Source organism: Macaca mulatta, chromosome 4 (genome assembly GCF_049350105.2).
Source record: "Macaca mulatta isolate MMU2019108-1 chromosome 4, T2T-MMU8v2.0, whole genome shotgun sequence".
In the NCBI taxonomy this organism is placed as follows: domain Eukaryota; kingdom Metazoa; phylum Chordata; class Mammalia; order Primates; family Cercopithecidae; genus Macaca; species Macaca mulatta.
Genome location: NC_133409.1, coordinates 120,162,625 through 120,187,025, shown reverse-complemented (window position 1 = coordinate 120,187,025; position 24,401 = coordinate 120,162,625). Strand labels below are relative to the sequence as shown.

Below are 24,401 nucleotides of genomic sequence, written 5' to 3'. Positions count from 1 at the left end.
GTTAGATGCCAGAAAATACCTAGAGGCTTACCCTCCCTGGATAAGGGGGGTTCCTTCTCTCCAATTACCTTTTAGTTGGGACACCAGGTTGTTTTCTTTCTTTTCTTTTTTTTTTTTTTTTTTTTTTGCCTGCCTTCCGTCTTAAACTGAAAATTGGCTCTCCCTGGGTCTAGAGCTTGTTGGCCTGTGGACTGGAATTATAGCTTTGGCTCTCTTGGATCTTAGGCCTTTGGACTGGGAGTGTTATGGCATTGGCTCTTCCGGTGTAGACTGCAGATCTGGCTGCTGGTTAACCTTCATAATCATGTGGGTTATGATATCTATATCTATATCTATATCTATATCCTATTGGTTCTGTTTCTTTGGAGAACCATAATACAGCAGCTTATACCAATATATTACATTATTCAAAAATTTTTTCTAATGATGCCATTCTTTTGCTGTAATATTTTTGGATATTGACTCTACTTTTTATTTCTGAGGATCAATTTTAAGGTTATCCAGTGTGACATAAATGTATTCACCCCAGTTACTGATAGGGTTTTTTTTTTTTTCTTTGGATTAAACACAAGGCCCAAGTCAGAGGAGTTTACTTTGTCATGCTCACTATTGTATATAATTCATCATTTGTTGCTGACTCTTCTAGTCAATTTATAATTGTTTCTATTGTGCCAGATGACGTGAGATTGTACAACATTTCTGTGAAATATACTAAATTTACTACCACTCACTCAGAGCTGCTGGCCGGCACCACCGGCCCTGGGCAGTGAGGGGCTTAGCACCCAGGCCCGGCAGCTGCAGAGGGTATGACGGGTACCCCAGCAGTGCCGGCCCACCGGCCTTGCGCTCGAATTCTTGCCAGGCCTCAGTTGCCTCCCTGTGCGGCAGGGCTCAGGACCTGCAGCCTGCCATGCCAGAAACTCCCCCCACCGCCACCCCCACCGTGGGCTCTTGCGCGGCCCACTGCCTGAGCCTCCCTGACGAGCACAGCTCCCTGCGCCACAGCACTCAGTCCCATCGACTGCCAGGTCCCATCAACTGCCCAAGAGCTGAGGAGTGCAGGCGCAGGGCACAGGACTGGCAGGCAGCTCTGCCTGCAGTCCGGTCCGGGATCCACTAGCTGAATCCAGCTGGGCTCCTTAGTCTAGTGGGGACTTGGAGAACCTTTATGTCTAGCTAAGGGATTGTAAACACACCAATCAGCACCCTGTGTCTACCTCAAGGTTTGTAAATACACCAATCAGTAATCTGTATCTAGCTAACCTAGTGGGGACTTGGAGAACTTTTCTGTCTACCACTCTTTGTCTAGCTAAAGGATTGTAAATGTACCAATCAGCACTCTGTATCTAGCTCAGGGTTTGTAAATACACCAGTCAGTACTCTGTATCTAGCTCCTATCTAGCTCAAGGTTTGTAAATACACCAATCAGTACTCTGTATCCAGCTAACCTAGTGGGGACTGGGAAAACTTTTCTGTCTAGCACTCTGTGTCTAGCTAAAGGATTGTAAATGCACCCGTCAGCACTCTGTGTCTAGCTCAGGGATTGCAAACACACCAATCAGAACCCCATCAAAACAGACCAATCAGCTCTCTGTAAAATGGACCAATCAGCAGGATGTGGGTGGTGACACATAAGGGAATAAAAGCAGGCTGCTAGAGCCAGCAGGCAACCCACTTGGGTTCCCGTGTCCACTGTGGAGGCTATGTTCTTTCAGTCTTTGCAATAAATCTTGCTACTGCTCACGCTTTGGGTCCAGGCCACTTTTATGAGCTGTAACACTTGCTGCGAAGGTCTGCAGCTTCACTTTTGAAGGCAGCCAGATCACGAACACACCAGAGGGAAGAAACTCTGAACATGTCCAAACATCAGAAGGAACAAACTCCAGACACATCATCTTTAAGAACTGTGACGCTCATGGCGAGGGTCCGCGGCTTCATTCTCAAAGTCAGTGAGACCAAGAACCCACCAATTCTGGATGCAGTACCTGTGGCCCCACTGGTGCCTCGTGCCTGTAATCCCAGCACTTTGGGAGGCCAAGGTGGGCGGATCACCCGAGGTCAAGAGTTCGAGAACAGCCTGGCCACCATGGCTAAACCCTGTCTCTACTAAAAATACAAAAAAATTAGGTGGATATCGTGGCATGCACTAGTAGTCCTAGCTAATCGGGAGGCTGAGGTGAGAGAATTGCTTGAAGCTGAGTGGTGGAGGTTGACAATGAGCCAAGATCATGCCACTGCATTTCAGCTTGGGTGACAGAGCGAGGCTCTGGCTCTATAAAAATGAATAAAAAAATAACAAATATGGTACCGGTGTACCTCAAGATGTCTTTGCTTAGGGCTCTCTCTCCCTGCAACTTTCTTTCCCCCTGACTTTCTCATAGTTATTTATCTTATTTTATCTAGATCTCTGCTTAAATGTCATTTCCCTAGAGTTCTCCCTTTGCTATCAATCTAAAGTAGCTTTCTACTCACCATATCATCTTCTGTTGTCCCACTTTATTTTCCTTTGTAGCAAGTGATAACATTAGGCATCATACCATACTTTCCCTAACTTACATATTTCAGTCTTCTTTAGTAAAATTTTGGCTTCCTAAAAGAAGACAGGCTTTTTCTTTGTTCATCTGTTTTTTGTTTTTGTTTTTTTTTGCCTTAACCATTCCCCCAAAATAGCTGCATGTCTGACAAGTAGTGTCACAACTGATAATATTTTGTTAGGTGACTATATGAATGACTAAATGAATGAATAAACAAACTTTTTTTTTTTTTTTCAATACTCATCAAGCATCCTTTAAATAATTCTGGCATCATGTTAAAATCAACATAAATCCTTCCCGTTTTTTTTAAATGTAGACTTACATAAACTTTTCTCATGTGACATCTTGATTGTTTATATCTTGCTAAAGATTTTATAAAAAGATAATGTGTTCATTCTTTTCCTAATACGATTTCAATTCTATAATTTTGACATTCACCAGCCCATAAAATACAGGAGTTCCTCAGATTATTTAATTTTCCTAGAAGACAGTCTCTGAAATAATGAATACCTGAGGAAAGGAAGCTTTCCTAGAGCATTTTCGGTATCACTTGGAAATAGACCCAGAGTAGCAACCAGTTACTTTTTTGTAGTATTCTCTTATAAAGTCACTTATTAAAGTACTGGATAAAAGAAGTAGATTTGTATTATTTCTGCTCTTCTCAGAGCTTTATTTTAGACTTAACTGACTTCCCGTACCTGCTAAACAGCATCTCTAAAAGAGTGTTACTAATTTCCATTTTGTTAGCCACTCTTCCAATCCACAATGACTCATTAGTCAACCTAACATCCCTTCACTCAGCCCCTCCCTCCATTCTGCCATCCACACCACCTCCAGCACTGCACAACGACTAAATGTTCTCACTAGGAAATGTGTTTATTCTCAAAAACAAATGTCTGTATCAGACGTGTTGGGTGAATTATAGCTTTAGTTTTTATGTAGTACATACATTTTCAAGATATAATAGCTAATTAGAGGCACTTGGAAATTATTAATAGTGAAGCTACCTATTTGAGCACCCTGACATTTCACACAGAATGCTAGTTTCAAGCTACACTAACAAATTAATGCTGTACAATTTATATCATAAATATCTGTAACTAATTTTTTCTTATGAATTTAGGTTTAATAAATATTTCTAAGTCATTTTTACATGATTTCAGTTTTTTAATTTGGTCTGTGGGGGATGTGATTTTCACATTCTTGTAATGTAAAATTACAATTCCTAGTGCTATTTTATGATATTAATTCATCTGATACATAGAAATAATAACACCTGGCTGGGCGCGGTGGCTCACACCTGTAATCCCAACACTTTGGGAGGCCGAGGTGGGTGGATCACCTGAGGTCGGGAGTTCGAGACCAGCCTGACCAGCAAAGTGAAACCCTGTCGCTACTGAAAATATATTTTAAAAAATTAGCTGAGTGTGGTGGTGCATGTCTGTAATCCCAGCTACTCAGGAAGCTGAGGTAGGAGAATTGCCTGAACCCAGGAGATGGAGGTTGCAGTGAGCCGAGACTGTGCCATTGCACTTCAGCCTGGGCAACAGTGTGAGATGCTGTCTCAAAAAAAAAAAAAAGAAAAGAAAAGAAAGAAAGAAATAATAACACCTATTGAGGTAAGCTTTTTTATTTTTGTCATATACATGTATATGTACATATATATCATTAATAAAGTGATAGTTGGAAAATCTGGAATATTATCTATACCACCTCTCATTAAGTAACAATATTAACAATCACTTACATTTTGTTTTCTATTTCAAGTATATTAATTTGATATTCAACTACTCTTATTAGAAGTAGTGCTTGTAAGTAAAACTAGCAAAATTAAAGATAAATGTTAATATTCAACGGAATATTTCAGAAGTATTTTCACTATAATTAACACTAAAATAATTTCTTTTATAAATCACAATGTATGTAGTTCTCATTGTGGAATAATTAAAGTCTCTGCCTAGTCACTGAAAATTAGACTTTGAAATACAGTTTAAAACATTGGAAATACTGTCCTGAGCTTGTGCATTATGTTATTTTCTTGTATTTCAGAAAGATCACTCTCAATATAACTCTGTGAATGTTTGCAGCTGCACACTTTTGAAAGATCACATAAATGTACATTTGAATGTGTAATCATTCTTGCATATGTCAGTATTTTACTTGAAATCTCAACCAAGAAAGGATAAAGCCTTGATAATCACACATAGCATGAGAGAGAAAACCATATATTTCTACTAGGCATCATATCATAAAGAGAATAGGTGTGGATTGAATGCTAATGACATTGGGGACTTCTTTTGAAAGCTCATAACAGATCAACCAGGTTCTATAAGTTCTTCTGTAGAAAAACTCCATTTCTAGATAAATATGTCTCCTAGTTTTTACCTATAGCTTTGTATTTCTAATTTTATATAGTATTTGGGTAATTTACACATATTTAAACCGTATGTCTATGTTAAAATTTTTTATACATTCATCTGTTGATGAATAATAGGTTGATTCCATATATTTGCTATTGTGAATGGTACTGAAATTAACACTTAATATGTGGAATCTAAAATGATTCAAGTCACAGAAACAGAGTATAGTGACTGTTACAGAGGATGGAGGATTTGAGCAGGGGTGGGCGATGATTAATGAATACAAAATTTCAGACAAGAGGGAAAAAATATATATATAGTTCTGTGGCACAGCATGGTGCATATAGGTTAATAATAGAGTATTAAATGCATTTCAAAATTGCTAGGAAAGTACATTTCAAATGTTCTCATCACAAACGTATTAAATATTTAAGGTGATGGATATGTTAACTAGGTTGATTTAATTACTCCACATTCTATTTATAACTCAAAACACTGCTTTGTACATCATACATTTATATAAAGTATCAATTTACAATTCAACAAATTTCTAACAATATACTGAATAGCAAAATGAACTAAAATTAAATAAAAACATAACATTGGCTCTTAAAATGTCTAAAAGTAGAAAAAATAGTAACAGTTTTGAAAGTAAAACAAAAATAAGTTGTTAACACTTGAGCAAATTTTTAAGTATGTTATTGTGTGCAATGTTAATTTTCAAATTATACTAAACGATTAGAGAATAGAAAACTTTAACTTGGAATATATAGCCAATTTTTCATAAACACTGTAAACATTTCCTACTTTCTGGGGTGAATGAGATAATACATTTTTAGTATCAATAATTGATGTCACAGGTATTAACAAAATAGCTCACAAATAATGGCTTTCCGTAAAGACATGCATATTTTAACTTTATGTTCCAGGTACAATGTTTTTCTTAGTATTACTTCATTGCTGTATACCTATAATATTTTTCATTACTAAATATAGTAGCATTTGTATACTGTTGACTATTGGTCTTATTTGTACAATTAAATGGCTCAGTCTGCAGAGTTTCTCAAATTGTTGCATTTCTCAAAGAGTTTCATGTAATTTAGCTTATTTTCCCCAAACGCCATTCATTTTCCAGGTAGGCAAAATTAAGTATATATACATCCACACCCTAAAATTTGTCATTTTAATGATTGTTTATATGTTATTAGACATGGTCTATCATTTTACTTACAAAATGCATTATTTTAAAAGTGTGATATTTGTTAATGTATTACACTTTCAACTATCCAAAGCAATATTAATTTTTCTTTTTGTCCTCAAAATTAAAATAATAGGCCTCAATATTATTTGTTAGTTAATATTTTTCCTATCAGAACTCCATAACTAATGTTCTACTTTATCTTTTTGTCACTGAACTTTAAAAAGAACAAGTCTCATTCTGTAATAATTTTATTTTTATTGTAAAAAATATTCCAGCTCATGATGTTAAACAAGATACATGGATATTTAGTTTACAATTCCAAATGATAATATCAGTTGTTTATATGGATTAGAAATTAGTTTTATGTCTTACTTTTGATTTTTACTTGTTAGCATTTAGTAGCAACATTTATCAATATGTTGGCAGTTCACTGTCATTACTATTTGTTAATAACATCTTTTACTTTTTCTATTTTCTTTACATTTAAAACATTCTAAATTCCCTTCTCATATTATAGAGCTGACATTTGTAATACTAATCCCATTCTTTACTGATTTTAATGGAGATTATTTTACTATGTCAACAGTAAAATAGAGTTACTATGTTAACGCTACTTTTCTCCAATTTTATTCAAGTGGCTATTTATTTTTACTTTGATCTCATTTCATAACCTTTTTTTCACAGTATCTATGCCTTTTTAAGAAAATATTTGTGTCAAGCTAGCTTCTCTCATCTCTAGCAGATCTCGTAAAGAATTATACTTTTCAGTGTCAATATTAGTTTCTATTTTGGTTTATGTCGCAAATTTTTATGGGCCGCATTTCAGCTTTGCATATTAAGTGAATTCATTTGTATGAGCAGAAATCTGAACAATCTAAATAATTGTTTACAAAATAGCACGTTATTTTTATTTTAATTTTCTTGCCATTTCTGTGGCCACTATTAAAATCTTACATGATCTAGATTCGATAGACTGAATGTTATGAATGTTTTCCATCAACGCCATGCACCAGTACTACTCCTGGAAGAGTTGAAAGATACCTGGAGCCATTGCTTTGTCACCTGCCAAGAACTGAAATGGCACATTTCCTGTGCGGCTGTGGGCTCCATTTAGCCTCTGTTCTCTTGCTAGGTTCAATGTTGTAGGCTGCGCATTGCCCTAGCCACACACTTTGAGAAAACGAATGGCTACCAGATAACAGAAAATCCAACTTCTCAAAAAGAAGTCTGGCCACATTTTGTGCTTTTTATTTTGCTAAAAATAACTTATGTGAAAATCCTGCTTCTGCCATTTTGTTTTTAGTAATACATTTTACCTGTCTCAGTTACCATATGAAAAAAGCTACTGCATTTTTTTTACAAGTGATTTTTAAAAACTCAGAAGCTGTTAAGTAGACCATAAGAAAAAATATCATTTTAAAAACTATTTTTACCATGTATGCTTATAACTATTAAAATTGAAAAGTTAATATCTATTATAATAAATATTATCTAATACTATATAATGAGAATCCATCTATGCTTCTCTGAAAATATCCTGGCTTACAGATCTATCCAGCTTGAACTTAACTAATGTAACTCCAATCACCGTTCATTTTTGGGGTATAAATAAAAAAGGCACAACATAGCTAAATGGTTTTAAATGTATAATTCATCCCTATGGCCTCATTATACTGGATACCTTGTTCCAAGGTAAGTAAATACAAGTATTGAAGAATAAACAGGTTGTTAACAGATGAATGGATGGATGAATACATAATACATAACTTTGTTAAAGCATTTTTAAAAATATCCAATTATTGAAAGACTGTTTGGAGCAATAAGCTTAGATTATCCTGTAGCTTATAACATCTGATTAATTTGCACTTTTACACAGTGTTCATATAACAAGAGGTATTCTATTTTTAACTAAATAAAAACAATAAAATATCTTTAAAAGCAAACAAATCTATTTTCCTTCTTTTTTAAGCATGTGCATATTTATAGTGTTTGATGTTTTCTGGCTACGGTTTTCTATTAAAGGTCTTCCCTGGAAAAAAGAAAAAAAGAATGACATGTAACGGAAGCTTTCAAACTTATTGTTGATATGCGGGATCTTTTACACAATTGATAAATATATGTTAAAAATTAAAACATCAAATAAACTCTTTGAGGATTGTGTTTATTTTCTGCTACATTTTGTGGCCTAATTATGTGAAATTTTACTCTGCAATTGTATTTTCCAGCTATTTTACTATGAATAATTTGCCTTTTTTTTTTCTATTTTCCATGGAATTTAAATTACAGACAATTTCTTATTTATGAGAGCAGGGCAGTATCACCTTTACATTTTAGCAAAAATAATAAAAGATAGAGAAATCACACAGTTTTCTGAGGAATGCAAAAATGTATCTTTCCTCTCTTGCATTTTTAGATGCTGTTTTATAATGCTTTTTACATTTAGTCAGCATTTTTGAAAATTGTACAGATTAGAAATCTTTTAAGAAGTGCCCTAAAAGCAAGAAAAGCCATGTTATCTTCTATTCATAAAAATTATCATTTTGGAAAGGTACTTTCCTTCAGTAGCTTTCAGAGGCTGTTTATATAATGCAGCTGCAAAATAACATTTTCAGATAAATTTTAAAAACTACAAAAATATAAATTGTATAGTGTCAACAAATAGAACTGTATTAAATGATAGAAAATGTCCTAAGTGTACAAATTCAGAAATATTACTGTCGTATCACATTGAATTATAAATGCAGAGCTAACCTGGTATCTGTTAGAAAGAGAATGAAATTTGACAACTACATCATTTAACTTACAATGGTGTGAAAAATCAGGAGAAAAAGTTCCCCAGATATTGTAGGAACTTAGACAACTTGTATCAGTACTCTGGAGGGTGACCAAATTGGGAGTTCACTGATTATTTTAGCCTTCACCCATCGTGAGGTTGCCTAGGTTAACACTAACGTTTTCCTGGGTTAGCAAAGCTACCAGGTCACAGGAAGGAAATTCTAACCAAGCACTTCCATAATTAAAAAATCTAAACATAAAAATTATGTTAGAATTTGCCACCAGAAAATTAATTCTGATTGGAAATGTGTCACTTTCATACTTAGACCTGTTCATTTTAGTGTCTATTCGCATTTACTCTCATGTAGTTATTTCTCAGTTGCTTGACAATTAAAATAATTATACAGTATGCATATATCACACTTCCAAATTAACAAGCTGGCCTCTTGTACATTATCTCAATCTCTGCCAAATGTGGATTTGTCTTTTTCTAACTTCTTTCTTGTTTACAGTTACCTTGAACTTCATGGAGTATTGGAAGACTCAGTTTCATCACTTTCAACTTTCAAGAATCATCTCAAATATTGCATTTTCTAATACCACAGGCAAAAGACATTGATGATCCATCAAGACAGATTCTTGATTAAAATTTAAAAAATACATTTCTACATGTGTTGAATTAAAAATTAGGACCAGTAACCCATAGAAATATACATATATCTCCAAACTTAACATGTGATGTCTTTAATGTTGATAAAACTATATTATCTATGTACATAAGAATCATAAAAATGAATACCAAGATTCTACGCAAAGAAGAACAGTAATTCTTTCTTTGAGAGTACTAAAAATGTTCTCAATAAAAAGGGAAGAAAAACAAGCTATCAAAATAAAGTCTCACTGATATGCTACTTAGTTATGCTGTGTAAATTCATATTAAAATTAAAACCCCATATTTTAAAATTATCTGTGGTCTTGGGCTGCTTGATATTTGATTTAAAAGCAGGTAATTGAAAAACAGTAATTTTAAAAGTTGTGAATGGGGTTTTAGTTTTGCCTTTGTTCATTTGTATGGGTGCTGTATTGTTGATTGATTTCTTAATGGGATTCTTTTAAATTCAATGAGAATGTGTAAGAAAATGAAATTACATAAAGCCTGGAGCAGCTTTAAAAAGTCTTGGGCTCAGTAATGTTATCACCTTATACTACTATATTGGATTTCCCCCAGGAAGCTCAAGATCCTTGCAGTATTTCTCGTAATAGTAAAATAGGGTAGGTATACAGAGGGGAAATAGAATGTCTACACACAAATAATGGGAAAATTGAAAAAAATAATAATAAGATATTTTATATTTAGATGAAACAGAATCAGAAACCAAGCCTCCTTTAGCTACTTTGGTACAGAATGAATGGTGCTCACACTTATAATTTTACTACCATTTACTTTGGAACACTCCACAGTGTAGAAATGGGCTCAGCATAAATGCTAAACGTATCATTACAAATACTTCATGTTATGATGAATATATTTGGTCATTTCCCTTGGGGACACTTCCCAAGATGGTTATTTTATAACACTTTAATATAAATGCTTAACCTTTAAAAATGTGGTTCTTTTGGAGAAAATCCCAGATGTGCATATAATTAGAACCAACATCAAATATTTTGTGTTGCCAGATCACTAATTAAATTCCTGCACATAACCTTTTTCTTCCTGAAATGCAACATTTAGTAAATTATTTTATAATTATGCAAACAATGTTTTGTATAGCTTTTGCATTTTAATGAGTTTGGGGGAAACCGATTTAGAATTAAATCAGATTCTGAAAAAAAAAAAAAAAAACATGTGTTGTACTAAAGAGCTGCCATCTAATTGTAATAACACACTCTACTTTCCATGAGTCTGTAATTCCTTTGCCATTTAAAAAGTCACAAATTTTCTGCTTAATTTTCGTTTTTTTGCCTTTTTATGGGAAGATGTTTAAATATTTAAATTCACAAAGGACACATAAGAATCTTCCAAAGTGAAAAAAAACTGTTCTCTCTCCCAAAACCTTTTCTTTAATATTACCTTTCAAAAAAGTTTCCAGTGCTCCCATATTCTATTTGGTTAGATTTGCCTTCAGTACACTCAAAGTTCAGAGATTAAAGTAGGCAAAAATATAATGCCCAACTTTATTTCCTTGATTTCATCAATAATTTCATCAGACATTGTATAGAACAGTATTCTATTAATAGGACAAAATATGTATTAGTTGTTAAATAAAATGAAAATTATGTAGCAGAATAATTGTCTTGAAATATTGGACGTTTTAAATTTGTTAAATATCTTTAGCCCTCTTTCAATTTCCTGTTTTTCAGAACATAAAGAATATAAATGACCTGTAGGAAATGACAAACTTATGTCTGAGGGAATCCTATAAATACAGATCTGGAGTGAATAGCTCAAGTTCTGACAAAAAATATGGGAAATATTTTGTATTACAGCTGTCTGAGTCTTCCACTAAAGTCTTTGTACCATGGTGTGCTTTAAAAAAATATATAGGAACGGACAAAGAGGAGTCAAAGTTATTATAGGACTAAGAATACGAGATAGATACAAACAAACCCATATGTATATATATGTTCATAGATACAAACACACACATATGTGCACGAGTGTGTGTGTGTATGTGTGTGTGTATGTGTATATATATGTTTTGGTACAGTTTTTTCATTTTACTTAAGTAATATTGACCTCCTACCATCAAACATCTTTTAAGTATGAAGGTGAAAGAAAGAGGTAATTAGAGAGTGGAGAATTCAACACACGAGAACTGCTTAAAAAGTTACCATACATATGGCAAAAGACACTAGTTGGAATTTCACAAATGTAGGAGATAAATAAGGGCAATAAAATAATACAATGTGGGTAAATCTAATATTGGATGTATAAAATAACAATGTCTCCTGCTATTTTAAAGATATATGGAATACATATGAACATATATGTGAAGGGGATCAACTGCAGTTAAATATTTATGACCCTTTCCTTGTCAGGAATGTGTAACAAGTACCAATTTCTATTGAAATATGGCAAGCTAATTAAAAGTATTGCAATCCCTAGGTTAAGCACTTAAAGAGTAGTAAAAATAAGTGTAAATATCAATAAAGAGGAAATTGGATCGACAAATAATCAATCGAAAAGAATACATAAAAAGAAAAAATATAACATAGAATGGATGAAACAAATAAAAAAACAAATAGTATAGGCATATATTTAAACCTTAATATAAACTAACTACATAAGAGGAAAGTAGGTGAGGTCTCCAAATAAAAGATAAAGGCAAAAGTATTATCCTATAAATAGATGTTAAATAAGAAACTATGTTTATTTTATATGAAAATGGATTAAAATAAACAAGAAACTTTTAAGAATATGCTAAATAACATAGCTCAAAATTTAAAAGGCACAATTTTAGAAATATTGGAAACTTCTTAAAACCAACTGGCATGAGGACCTCTAACTCATTTATATTGGGTTTTTGTGTATATATATACATTTATGTTTATTATAAATATATGTAAATGTTGTATAGTCAAATTTCCAACATTTTGCTACACTTTAAAACCACATGGCCGTATGGTATATAGACTGAAACACTGCCTTTTTTTCTTGAGGACTACTCCCAAATATGTGGATATGTTATATTTGAGGTGGCATCAAAATACTGCTTTCAGAAAAATTTATTCAGGTAATTCTTACCCCCGGCCTGGTATATATATCAAAGAAAAAGACATTTTAAAGTATATGCATGAGGTAAATTTCTTCTAAATATCTAAGCACTATTCAAAAATTATCACATGCTAAGCCAAGCATAACAGATGAGTCATAGGAATCCAACATTCCTAACTCCTTCCTAAGTTCACACATTACTAACAAATCATAGCAGTATTTCTGCCAAACTTTAGTAATTTTTCTCAGCACTCTTCGTTTCAGTCCTCTTGGTAGTTGCTAGAAATTCTCTACAACTGGAAGAAGAATAAATAATTTTACATTTCTGTATTTTTCAAAAAAAAGAAGAGCAAAAATATACCAAAAAGCAATGATTAGTAATCCTATTCTTTTTTAATGATACAATAACACTGAAAAAATAGTATCAAAAGAGTAAAAAGTATTGCCAAGTAAATTTAGAAGCCTTTTCTTTCAAATGCCATATTTACTCATAAGTGGAAATGAAAATCAAGTCTGAAATAACAATCTATTTAGAAAACAGTACAAATAAGAAACTTTAATTTAATATTTTTAGAAAACAGGCAAAACAACACCCAAAGTATTTCTAGCTCCAAACTTGTTATTATTAAACAACAAAGACAATAATAAATTGACTAAGGGTTAACAAAAAATAAAAATTTAAAGAACACAAGGAACAATGCATTGTAAAGCTTAGTAAAGATAGAGAAAGGATTCTATCATTAAACATATAAAGTATTAAACAAAAAGCAGAGAAAACCTTGAGAATAAATCTATGAAAATAAGTTCTTGAAAATAACAATGATATAAAGAAAAGTCTAGCTATTTTTTTTTTTTTTTTTTTTTTTTTTAGACGGAGTCTCGCTCTGTCGCCCAGGCTGGAGTGCAGTGGCCGGATCTCAGCTCACTGCAAGCTCCGCCTCCCGGGTTCACGCCATTCTCCTGCCTCAGCCTCCCGAGTAGCTGGGACTACAGGCGCCTGCCACCTCACCCGGCTAGTTTTTTGTATTTCTTAGTAGAGACGGGGTTTCACCGTGTTAGCCAGGATGGTCTCAATCTCCTGACCTCGTGATCCGCCCGTCTCGGCCTCCCAAAGTGCTGGGATTACAGGCTTGAGCCACCGCGCCCGGCCAAGTCTAGCTATTATAAGAGAAAATACAAAAGATGAAAAAATTTGATTTTGATTTTATGTCTATACGTTTTTCTCCTGTTTTATTAGTTTTTTATGGAATAGCTAGAATTTTACATATCATTGAACTATTATTCTATGACAATTATACTTTTAAATGTGAGTATTGTAAGTAACTCCAGTAATATACATTAGCAAATTCTTAGCAAATCCTAAGGAATTTTTACAATTTGTGTAACCATTATGATTTAACCCACTTTATTTAAAATATTTTAGAGTTTAGAGTCAGAAGTACTTTCCATGTCTTTGTATAAAGTCACCACAAGATTATAAGGCCATAAACAAAACTTCTAATAAACACATCTAAAAGACTAAAATTGTTAGTGCATGAGTGTGTGTAATTTGCAAAATCTTTAAAAATTATGAAAGTAAAATGTCAGTTTATTAAACAGCTGTTGTGCTAAATTGTTAATTCCCCTTCTATTCTTATTTAAAGTGCTTTAAGTTAGAAATGATACCTTATTTATAATATCCTTAACACCAAGCCAACACCATGTTTAATGATAACAAAAGTTAAAGTCCTTTGAAATTCAGGAACAAAAAAATGGATGTTTACTCTCACCATTAATATTGTACTTTGTCTTAGAAACTTGATCAAATGGTATTAAACAGCAACATAATACCAATTAAGTAAATAATAAAAAGAAAATAAAAACTACCTTTATTTGTAGATATAATTCTCTCTAGAAATAGTAAGAAAAGTTGTATCTTTAAATTATAAAGAACAATAGCAACTAAGTAAGATACACTTCTCAGGAAAAAATGGTAAAGAGCCTGTAAAAATTTCACATTTTAAGCACTCAACCTTGTTTTTGCTGCTGCAAGAAGTGAAAATCAAAATGAGATATAATCTGATACGTAAGAGTGGAGGAAAGTCAAAACCATATGATTAATAATTGGCATAGTGAAGGTGTAAACCAAATGGTCCCCCTACACACTGTTGGTTGGAGTGTAAATGAGCACAGATAATTTGGTTGTACCAAATCAACAACCCCTCACATGTTTTTTTTGATTTAGCAATTTTCTTCAAGTTAGGTGCATTCATTTAAATAAATACTTTGAAGCCATAAAAAGTGAGGTTGTATATTTATCTTATTGATATATACTGATGGTCAACATTCACGTGTTATTTTAAAAAAGGGAGGTTATAAACATAGGTACATGAAATCCATTGTTAACATTTTATAAGGGAGGTTGTTCTTTCCATGACATGAATGGGTAGGAAGTTGACAAAAACTAAAGGAAAATGCTCCAGGAGCTCACCTCTGGGAATTTAGGGATGAATACTCCTAGAGACAGATCAGCTCTGTGGTGACTCATCTTGGAGTCTACGAAAAGAGTTATGTTGCTTCGAAGATGAGGCTCATTTTCATGAAAAGCTAAATTCTCAGTACATCGAAAGAGTGGGATCCTGCTTCTACCTACATCAGAGATCTTAAGCCACTGAATGAGTGGTTTAAGAGCCAGTATGGCTGAACATAGTGCAGAGTGATGAAATTGAGCTTGACGTGATCCTACAATACGTCTTGAAAGCCCTGAGCAGACACAAAAGGTTAATGGAATACTTTATGAAGAGAGGGATGTACATGCAGCTCCATGAGAGACAGAATATGCTGGGATAAGCGATACCAACAAAAAAACAGTGACTTTAAGGCACAATCCCAGTTACTAAAAACAACATATTTTCTGAAGGAAGACGACTATATCACGTCAAATTTTGGGGAAAACCATGAATACAAGCAACAGGCTTATATAATATCGCCTACTTTCTCCTCTTAGGCATAAATTACAAAAGAAAACATTATATACAAAATAAAAGCAATTATATAAGATATAAAAGCAATGCTATTTGTGCATTGGTGTTTTTAAAAGATCACAACACAAAATAGGCTACACTATAAATTTATTTTCTGTAAAACTATCCATGAGGTCTTAACAGAATTGGTGATTATAACGACTAGGTTAATTCAATGTCTATTCAAAGTACAGAGACTGGAATGCAGAAGGAAGCAATCAAGGGTAAAAATCTTACTAACGGGGTCAGTTTTGAATATCCACCATGAAGTAGTTCAACTCTAATGTGGACAAGATAGTCTTGGGCAGTGTGATCACTCCAGTGAGTGCTCTAGAAGTTCGAAGTCACTTAGAAGTTTCTCTCTTTGTATATGTATAATTCCTTTCCCGCCACCCACTCTGGGTACTTATAGACTGCTTTGGGGAAAATGAAACTATAACCTGAAGGAATATAATAGAACAGTGAAAATTAGGCATCAATAATTGGCACTATATAGTGGGAGCTGGGTTCCAGCTGAAATGCAAACGTGGTTGAAACATCCTACTACACTTCTACAGAAATAAAAGTTAGCAGACAAGGAAAGGAAAGGGCCCATGGAGGGGAAAAAAAAAAATCCTGGAATTTAAACGTTTTTGTGTTGCCAAGGTAACTTAGACCTAAAAATAGAATAAAGTTGACTGGCTGGCATTTTGGAGAATAGAATCACAAAGATTTGCAAGTCAAATTTATAATATATAAGACTGTAGCAGAAAAGGAGTTTGCTTTAGGATAGCAGCCTCATGGAAATTAGATGAAAACAAGCAAATCTACCAATAAGACTTATCTCAGTCTCATCTCAAATAGGAAACGGCTGGGCTTGATGTTGTCTAAGAACTTGAATCCTTCTATTGGTTAAAGGAGAATTTCCTAGACTTCTCTGGTAATAAAGGCAATTATAAGAAACATAAGATGAGAAGATGGTTACTCAAATCAAGCAGGATGATAAACTTTACATGGTCTTATTTTGACCATGAAAAAATTTTAGAGAACACTAGTGCTGAAAGTGTCAACAGGACAAGGGAAGAATATTAAATTAAAAAAAAAATCAATTTTGAATTCATTATTAAAATACTATAGATATAAGTAACATTGGAATTGCAAAAAGGTTATAACCTGAAAAAACACATTCTTTGAAATTATTCCCAGAGTTAAAAATCTTTGGGGAGTTTCAGAAAATTGACTGGAATCAGTTTTAAATCCTGTAGGATTCACTCAAGCATATGGCCTTACCAAATGAATGCATCAGCGTCTTCAAGAACTCCAGAGATGAGCGGTTTTCTGCAGAGAAGATTGGACTAGCTGCTTTCCTCATGCTCTGTTTCATGGTAGTTCACACTCAAAAGTGAATTTTACATCTTAGGATCCATACAACTCCTCTCAATTAATATAATTTACTGGGTTTAGAACAGTTTTCTTAAAGTGGTTCTCAGACTAGCAGTGTAAGGATCACCCCAGACGTACTGTACGCTGGAGCTACCAAATGAGAAACTCCTAACGTGGGGCCAATAATTGGTGTTGTAACAAGACCTCCAGGTGATTCTATTAACATAAAGTTTGTGATCCTCTGGGCTAGAGATACAGAGACTGACATTTAATCAGGAAATTTGACTGTAAGTCTAACATTTCCAAAAATGTGATGGGGATCAAGGAAATAAAAGGTGATTATACTTGACATAAAAGCCATGGTAACATTGTTTTTAAAATGCTAACGAATGCCTTCAGAAAGCACATAAGTTTGGAGATGGAGGGAGAGAAACCAAATGGAGGGGGGAAAGGAGAGAGCAAGGAGAAATCAAAAGGAAAGGGAAAAAGGGAAGGAGGAGAATACATATACATATATAGGTATGATGGGGAGAAAAAGCAGGTGGAAAGAGAGAAATCAGATGGGAAGAATTCAAGATGAAGGGAGACACAACTAATAGAAGAAACCAGATAGAGGAGGAGAAGGGGGCTGGAGAGAAAGAGGGGCATCTGCTTTAAACTTCCCCCAAAATATTCTGCTTTCAGCGGGATTAACTCTGCATCCCTGGGAAAGTTTAGGCAGATCACTTCCTTTACTTCTCACTATGTGAAGAGTATAGAAGTAGGACTGAACATTTTGAACTGAGGAAAGTCAGAGGATTTTTTATAAGTCAGTGGAAAGAAAAAAGACACGATAGAAAATACAGGCCTTGCTGATAAGATGGACCTGTGAAGCTTGTGTTGGGTTTAATTTGAAAAGAAACATAATAGTGTTTAACCCCACCTAGAGAAGTAGGCCATACCAATTTTATATTATATTCCAATAATAAGTATTATGTATATATGTGGTAAAACTATACAGTTTATACACAATATATATTTAATGATCATATAATGAATAACCAATATAGAGTTGATATATAAACTAATAGATGACTCATTGATCATGTTTGCAAATACACACATGTATTTAGCCATGCAAAAGAATTATGGCAAATTACATTTTCTATTAGTAATGGCATTATGCAGAGTGAAATTCATTCTTTATTTTATGTAAAATTACTACTTACTTATATATTTACTGATACTTGGAAGATGGTTAAAGAAATGATATATATGTTTTCTAAGACAGACACCTATATTTTAACAATGCTAGCACATTTATGCAATTTTATTTTTACTTAGAACATGTTTGAATGTGAAGTAACATGACCAACTTTTTAGCAAGCTTACCAGAATTTTTGCCCTCAAATTTATTTTTGCCTTAAAAAAGCTAATCTGGATGGCTATACATTTATTCCAATGATATCACCATTTCCATTTTTGGAACTTATCTTTAAATTGCTTCCAAAACCTTCAACATATTACTTTAAATACCAAGCAGGGAAAATATTTTTTGTGTTAAGATGAAAATCTAAATAACTTTTTGAATTGGGTCTGCTTAATAAAACGGAATAGCCAATTGGACAAAACTTAAAAAAAAAGTTTTATAAGTGATAATGTAATTGTTTTCCCATATGGTCACTATTCTGATTTTTACAAGGTAATGATAATAAGTTTGAAGTTATTACAAATAATCATATCAATGTAAGACCAATCATAAATATATCAAGTAATTAAATTTGAATGCTTAATTTCTGACATTTAACGTTAAAAGTTGTCTTATTACTACACTGTGAATCTTGTTTTCTATGACCATACAGAAAATATAGTATGTTTGTGACTTTACCTTTTCTTAAATGTTATTAATGTCAGGGCATCAAACTGACCTAGACAATACTGAACCAAATTTTATTCTTAAACTAGAAAACACTGACCATGTGCTCACTCCATGTGCTTATGCAGCCAAACAGAAGGTTGAAATGCAGTGCTAAGCTGTTTAGGCAAAATTATTTGGAGCTTATGGCTGCCTGTTTTTCTCTTCAGACCTTTGACATACACCATCATATTCCCAATGCTTCAGTCTGACCTTATTAGTCTTATTTGCATGAGCAAGGCTGTGTAGTCAGATTAAATTGCCCAAAGAAGCAATCCTATTATTCAAGTGAATGTTTTTTTTTTTACTTTACCAAATAAGAAATCACACTATAATACCAATCAATAGACACATTTGAGATATATCAAATAAATATATTAACAACATTATTTACTAGAAAATTTAATTTATCAGGAAAAAAAGACTTGCCTTTAAATCCTGGGACACACTTGTAGAAGAAATATCCCCTTAAATGTATACTAGTTGTTCCATTTTTGCAGGACACAGATTTGCAATCTTCAGTATCTATCTCACAGATGTTCCCTTCATATTTTTGCAGATCGCTACAGTTACAATTGTGCGAAAGGGCCAGGCAGAGGCCATGCACTGATATACTCTGGTTCCCTAAGCAATAGTCAACATTGACAACACACAATCTGCCAATGTAACTAAGAGAACAGCTGCATCTGAAACACAGAAAAATGAAAAACCCAATTAGTCATATACTTTATATTGATATATTTAAGTATTTAAATCACACATTTATTTAAAAACACAAAGAATTATTTAATGAAGATAGTTGTGGGGTACATTTTAAAAATATTTTCATAGAGTGTCAATTCTTGGCAAAATTACTTTTGATTATTGTGCAGAATTATGAGTGAAAATAACTTTGGTGCTGAATATATCCAGTCTCAAAAACATATTCTGCCACTTAATTGCTAAGTTACCTGGGATAACATCATGAACTCTGCCTATGCTAATGTGTGTGTGTGTGTGTGTGTGTGTATTCATATATTATTAGGTTGGTGAAAAAGTAATCATGGTTTTTGTCATTGAAAATGATGGAAAAATTCACAATTACTTTTGCAACAATCATATATATATATATATATATATGAGATTATTCAAACTCAGTTTGTCACTCAACGCAATTATTTAAGATGTAGCTATAAGGTACATCTTATTCTTTTATTATTCTTTAAATCTATAGTATTTTGAATTTTAAAAGATCTGTACTCTTGAATACATGAACATAATTCATGCATTCATTATTTTTATTTTTAAATACATTTTTAATTAATTTGCAAATTGTGAGGAGATTTTCCCATAGTAATTTCAATTTATCCAATATATTTTTCTAGTAGTTTTTAACATAGTTTTCTTGTATGTGAAGATAATTGTGAAATAGTCTGCAATTTATGTAGATGTATTTTAAATATTTTTAGGTTTAATGTTGAGAACCATGTTGACTATCAACAAAAGTGGGGATATTTTTCTGGAGTTAGAGAGACAAGGATTTTTCACTTTTTTCTTCCTTTCAAATACAAATGTGCACAGGAACACACACACATCTATTCAATATCTAATGTATTTAATCATTATACATTGAACAACTTTTCTCGGGTCCTCCTTATATGTAGGCATAGTTATAGGTTGGTAAAATAAACTATGAGATCATTTTAATATAATTATACATTACATGACATATCCATATGCATTTCTTTGAATATTTTATATATATACATAAATTGAAAAATAAAGCATAAGGTGAAAAAACATGTAAATCATAGTGATGAGTAAAGTATCACGATTTTCAAGTATTCTTTATCAAGCATTCAAAGGGCACTTAACATTATCATATAAACATACCAATGGGCTGAGAAGAGCAATGTCAAATCACTTTGCTTGTTATTATTAATAAAAATTGGCCTACTGAACCTAAGTCATTACACTCATAACTCTAAATGATGGGATGTGTTTGGAGCCAGCAAAAATGTTAAAGGTGAATTAGTTCAAGCCTTTCTTCTCGTAGTTGGAAAGAACTTAGCCATTTAATGCAATTTGTCAAGGATCACTGAGATTATTAATGGTATGAATACAGTGGATGCCTTGATGTGTTCAAATCACTGGTCTTGGAGAGAAAACTTTCGTTTTAATTATTTTCAAACATTTGTTAAATAAGTATATTTATGCCTGCTTTCCTCATCTACAAAATTCCCAGATGCACATCTATTTCACAGAAGAATATTGAATGCATTTTTTAATGGGCAAGTAACTGTTACCTACTATATCAAACACTCTTACAACAAAGTTACCTGAAATAAAATCATAGAACACAGTTACTTCCTCTCAATACCTTTCCTCTTCTCCCTCCACATACAGGAAAAAAAAAAAAAAAAAAAAAAAAAAAAAAAAAATCCTAGGTAAACTCGAAACAACTGCCACATGGCAAAAAAATAAAAAATAAAAAAATAAAAATAAAATAAAAAATTGGCCTGTGTTAGGCCTTTTTAACCATATTTTTGTAAATTGTTAATAGTGCATTAATAGTGCTCTTTCACTTTCAACAGTGTTCTGATTGGGGTGGTAGATTACATGGGGCCCTATACATAATGCCAAGATTATTATATAGTTTTGTGCCTCCACTGTACAAGTTTTAGTCATAATGCTATTTGTTATTCCATGAAAATGAAAAGAAAATTTTAGAGAATTCCTTCCTAAATGGACATCATGTACAATAACATGAAGGCATATCTTTATAATTCTTCCTGAGCTAATCTCTAATTTATTAAATCTCAACAAAGGTATCAAGAGGTAGACTCTAAATTATATATGGGAAGCTTACGGCATTGAGAGTATTTTTGAAGATTAAGAGTAATACGGAGGTACCAGCTCAATCAGATACTATAACAAACAAAAACTGTAATAACTGAAATAGAGTTTGCCAGTTATCATTATCTATTATGAACTTGCTTAAGTCTCTGAAACCCACATAGCCTATAAAGAATGATTCCTTTTTAAGTCTGAGCTGTGTGGGGATAGTGACACCTTTTATTAAGAGGAAAATTTAATAGGAGAAAATTTGGGGTAGAAACTAGGAATCTGCATTTGGCCATAGCAAATTTGAAATGATAATTGACTTGATTTTTTTACTTCACTATATTTCATATATTTTTATATTGACCTGATATTTGTTTTATTGAGCTTTAATGTCCTCAAGAGAATACTTTTTCTTGTGTACTAGTCTTTTTAAAATTTGACGAGTTGCAGTTAGAGCAACAACCTACTTGTTACCAATTTTGGAATTTTTCAAATTTTACTTTTGACACAACATAGGCACATTCCCTTATTGTTTAGAATTATCATTTGTATATCAACCTACCTGCAATATAAACCTACCTACACATATATATTTATATATATATTTAAATTCTCAAAAATGATTATATCTTAGTAATATATAATACTCTGAAATTTTATCTTTCCATTCAATGGTATGTCTGAGATACCAATCCAAATTAGCACATTTTGTTTTCAAAGGTTGCAAATATTCTATTATATGAATATACCATAATATTTTACCCTCAGAAGACACTGTAGTTACTATGTGTTTTAATTTGTTGTGCTAATATTTATACAGAAATGGAAGTCTTCATACAAATATATTAGTGGACTCTGTAAAGAGGATCCATAGGATAAATCCCTTGCAAAATTGACCTTCATCAAAAGGAAATCACGTGTTTAATTTTAATAGTTCTTATCAAAGCCCTCTCTAAAAGGCTGATGTTCAGAATGCTGGGCTCCCAAACACCGGAGAGTTCTGCATGTCATAAAATGTTTTAGTATTTACCAGGCTGATTAGAAAACCTATCCTATTTTGCTATGATTTTTATGTGTTTAATTTATGAATATCTGCACTTTTTTTGCAAAGTTACTGGTCATTTACCTTTTTGTTTCTTATTAGCAACCTATTTTTGGTAATTTTTCTACAATAAATAATTTATATTTTTAACATTAATTTTATAATTAGCACAAAAGAAAATAAGATATCAACACTTCCTTCTCCTTTGCAGCACAAACTTCCCCTGACCCCCCAAAAAGCAACTCGGCAATCTGTTGCTTTCTAATGGCCATTGTTTGAAAGCTCATTGGGATGTTCTTAGGAAAGTGTCACTTCTGATGCATTGGAAGTAGTTCAAAATTTCTGAAATGCCAAGCATTTTGGTTTTAAATTTATTTCCAAGTTTTAATATTCTGGTTTATTTTAATTTATATTTTCATAAAATACTATGCAAATATTCCTATAATACATGCAAATATTTCTTATAGAATAACTATAGTGTCTTCTGAGGGTAAAATATTACAGTGCATTTCCATTTCTAACTCATCATGACACCTATATATAACTAAGATGTTTAACTATTTTTGTGTTTTCATTTATCTCAATGTTTCCAAATAAAATATTTTACATTTATTACTTAATAAAAAAGCACATTTAAACATTATTCATTGATGTCATCCTATGGAAGAGAAGGATTTACATTTCTTACACTGTTCCTTACCCCAAAACACACACACACACGTGCACGTGCACGCACATGCACACACACACACACACACACACACAGATAATCACACCAAGCCCTTATTTCATTCTCCCAATATAAAAATAGGTTAATTTTGTGATAAATTAACATGCATTGTATATAATTATGTCTTTAGTGATATCATATATAGCTGAAAGAGGTGGTATATATTTACTTTTACAGAACCTTTTTGTTTTCCTGGCAGTTATTAATCACTTTATTTTTAGTTTTGTTTACTTATTCTAGGCACCCAATCATCATTACTTCCCCATGTCCCTCAATATGCAAAATACATTGAATATTCTCTCAGCCTCAGTGTTTTTGTCCTTAGAAGTGGGTCTTTTGAATGGGTAGATCCGTAGACTCACTGCACAGTGTCTTCTGGGATGACTCTTCACCTTCATCCTGGAAAGCTTTACCTCCTGTCTTCTGGTTTGCATCCTCAGTTTCCTAAATCCCTCATCTTTTTCCTTACTTGACTTCCTATTTTAAGTGAAGTATATTATTTTTAGGTTAGACCTCTTGAGAACTAAAAATGTTCACATATTGTAGATCTGAAAACCATTTTTTCTACCTTTTCCTTATTACTTTGAGGGCAGTGATCTTCAGTTTTGGAGTTTTTTCAAAAGTTTAACATGCTTCTCGTCTTTGTATTTCCTCTGAATTCTCTCCCCACCTTCTAACCCCCAACTGACTTTGGTCTCTGGCTGTGAAGTTAAGAGAATTTCTTAACATATATAGTTATGCCGGACTCTCCACTTATATTGAAAAATAAGTCACCATTTCAAATATGGTTTGAAATTCCATGTATTCATTGTGAATGGTTTTCTAGTGACTAACTTTATTGCACTGTGATCAAGTAGAGACCTGGCTGATTTGTTTAAGAACTCTCTAACTCTCTCAGTCTGTGTTTTTTACCCAGATCCAGTCAGTGACAGCCAGGGGAAGTGATCCGGCCACCCATATTTG

At 32.8% G+C, this 24,401-nt stretch overlaps 1 protein-coding gene across 2 annotated transcripts in view; it reads right to left on the bottom strand.

Annotated features, from left to right (window-relative positions):
• Nucleotides 1–24,401, bottom strand: part of EYS (EGF-like photoreceptor maintenance factor) — a 1,786,799-nt gene that overhangs the window by 1,584,463 nt on the left and 177,935 nt on the right. For both annotated transcript variants that reach the window (XM_078001263.1, XM_078001264.1), the window contains exon 9: nucleotides 19,273–19,529. In XM_078001263.1, the coding sequence (XP_077857389.1) occupies nucleotides 19,273–19,529 (257 nt within the window). The remainder of the gene's footprint in view (nucleotides 1–19,272; nucleotides 19,530–24,401) is intronic.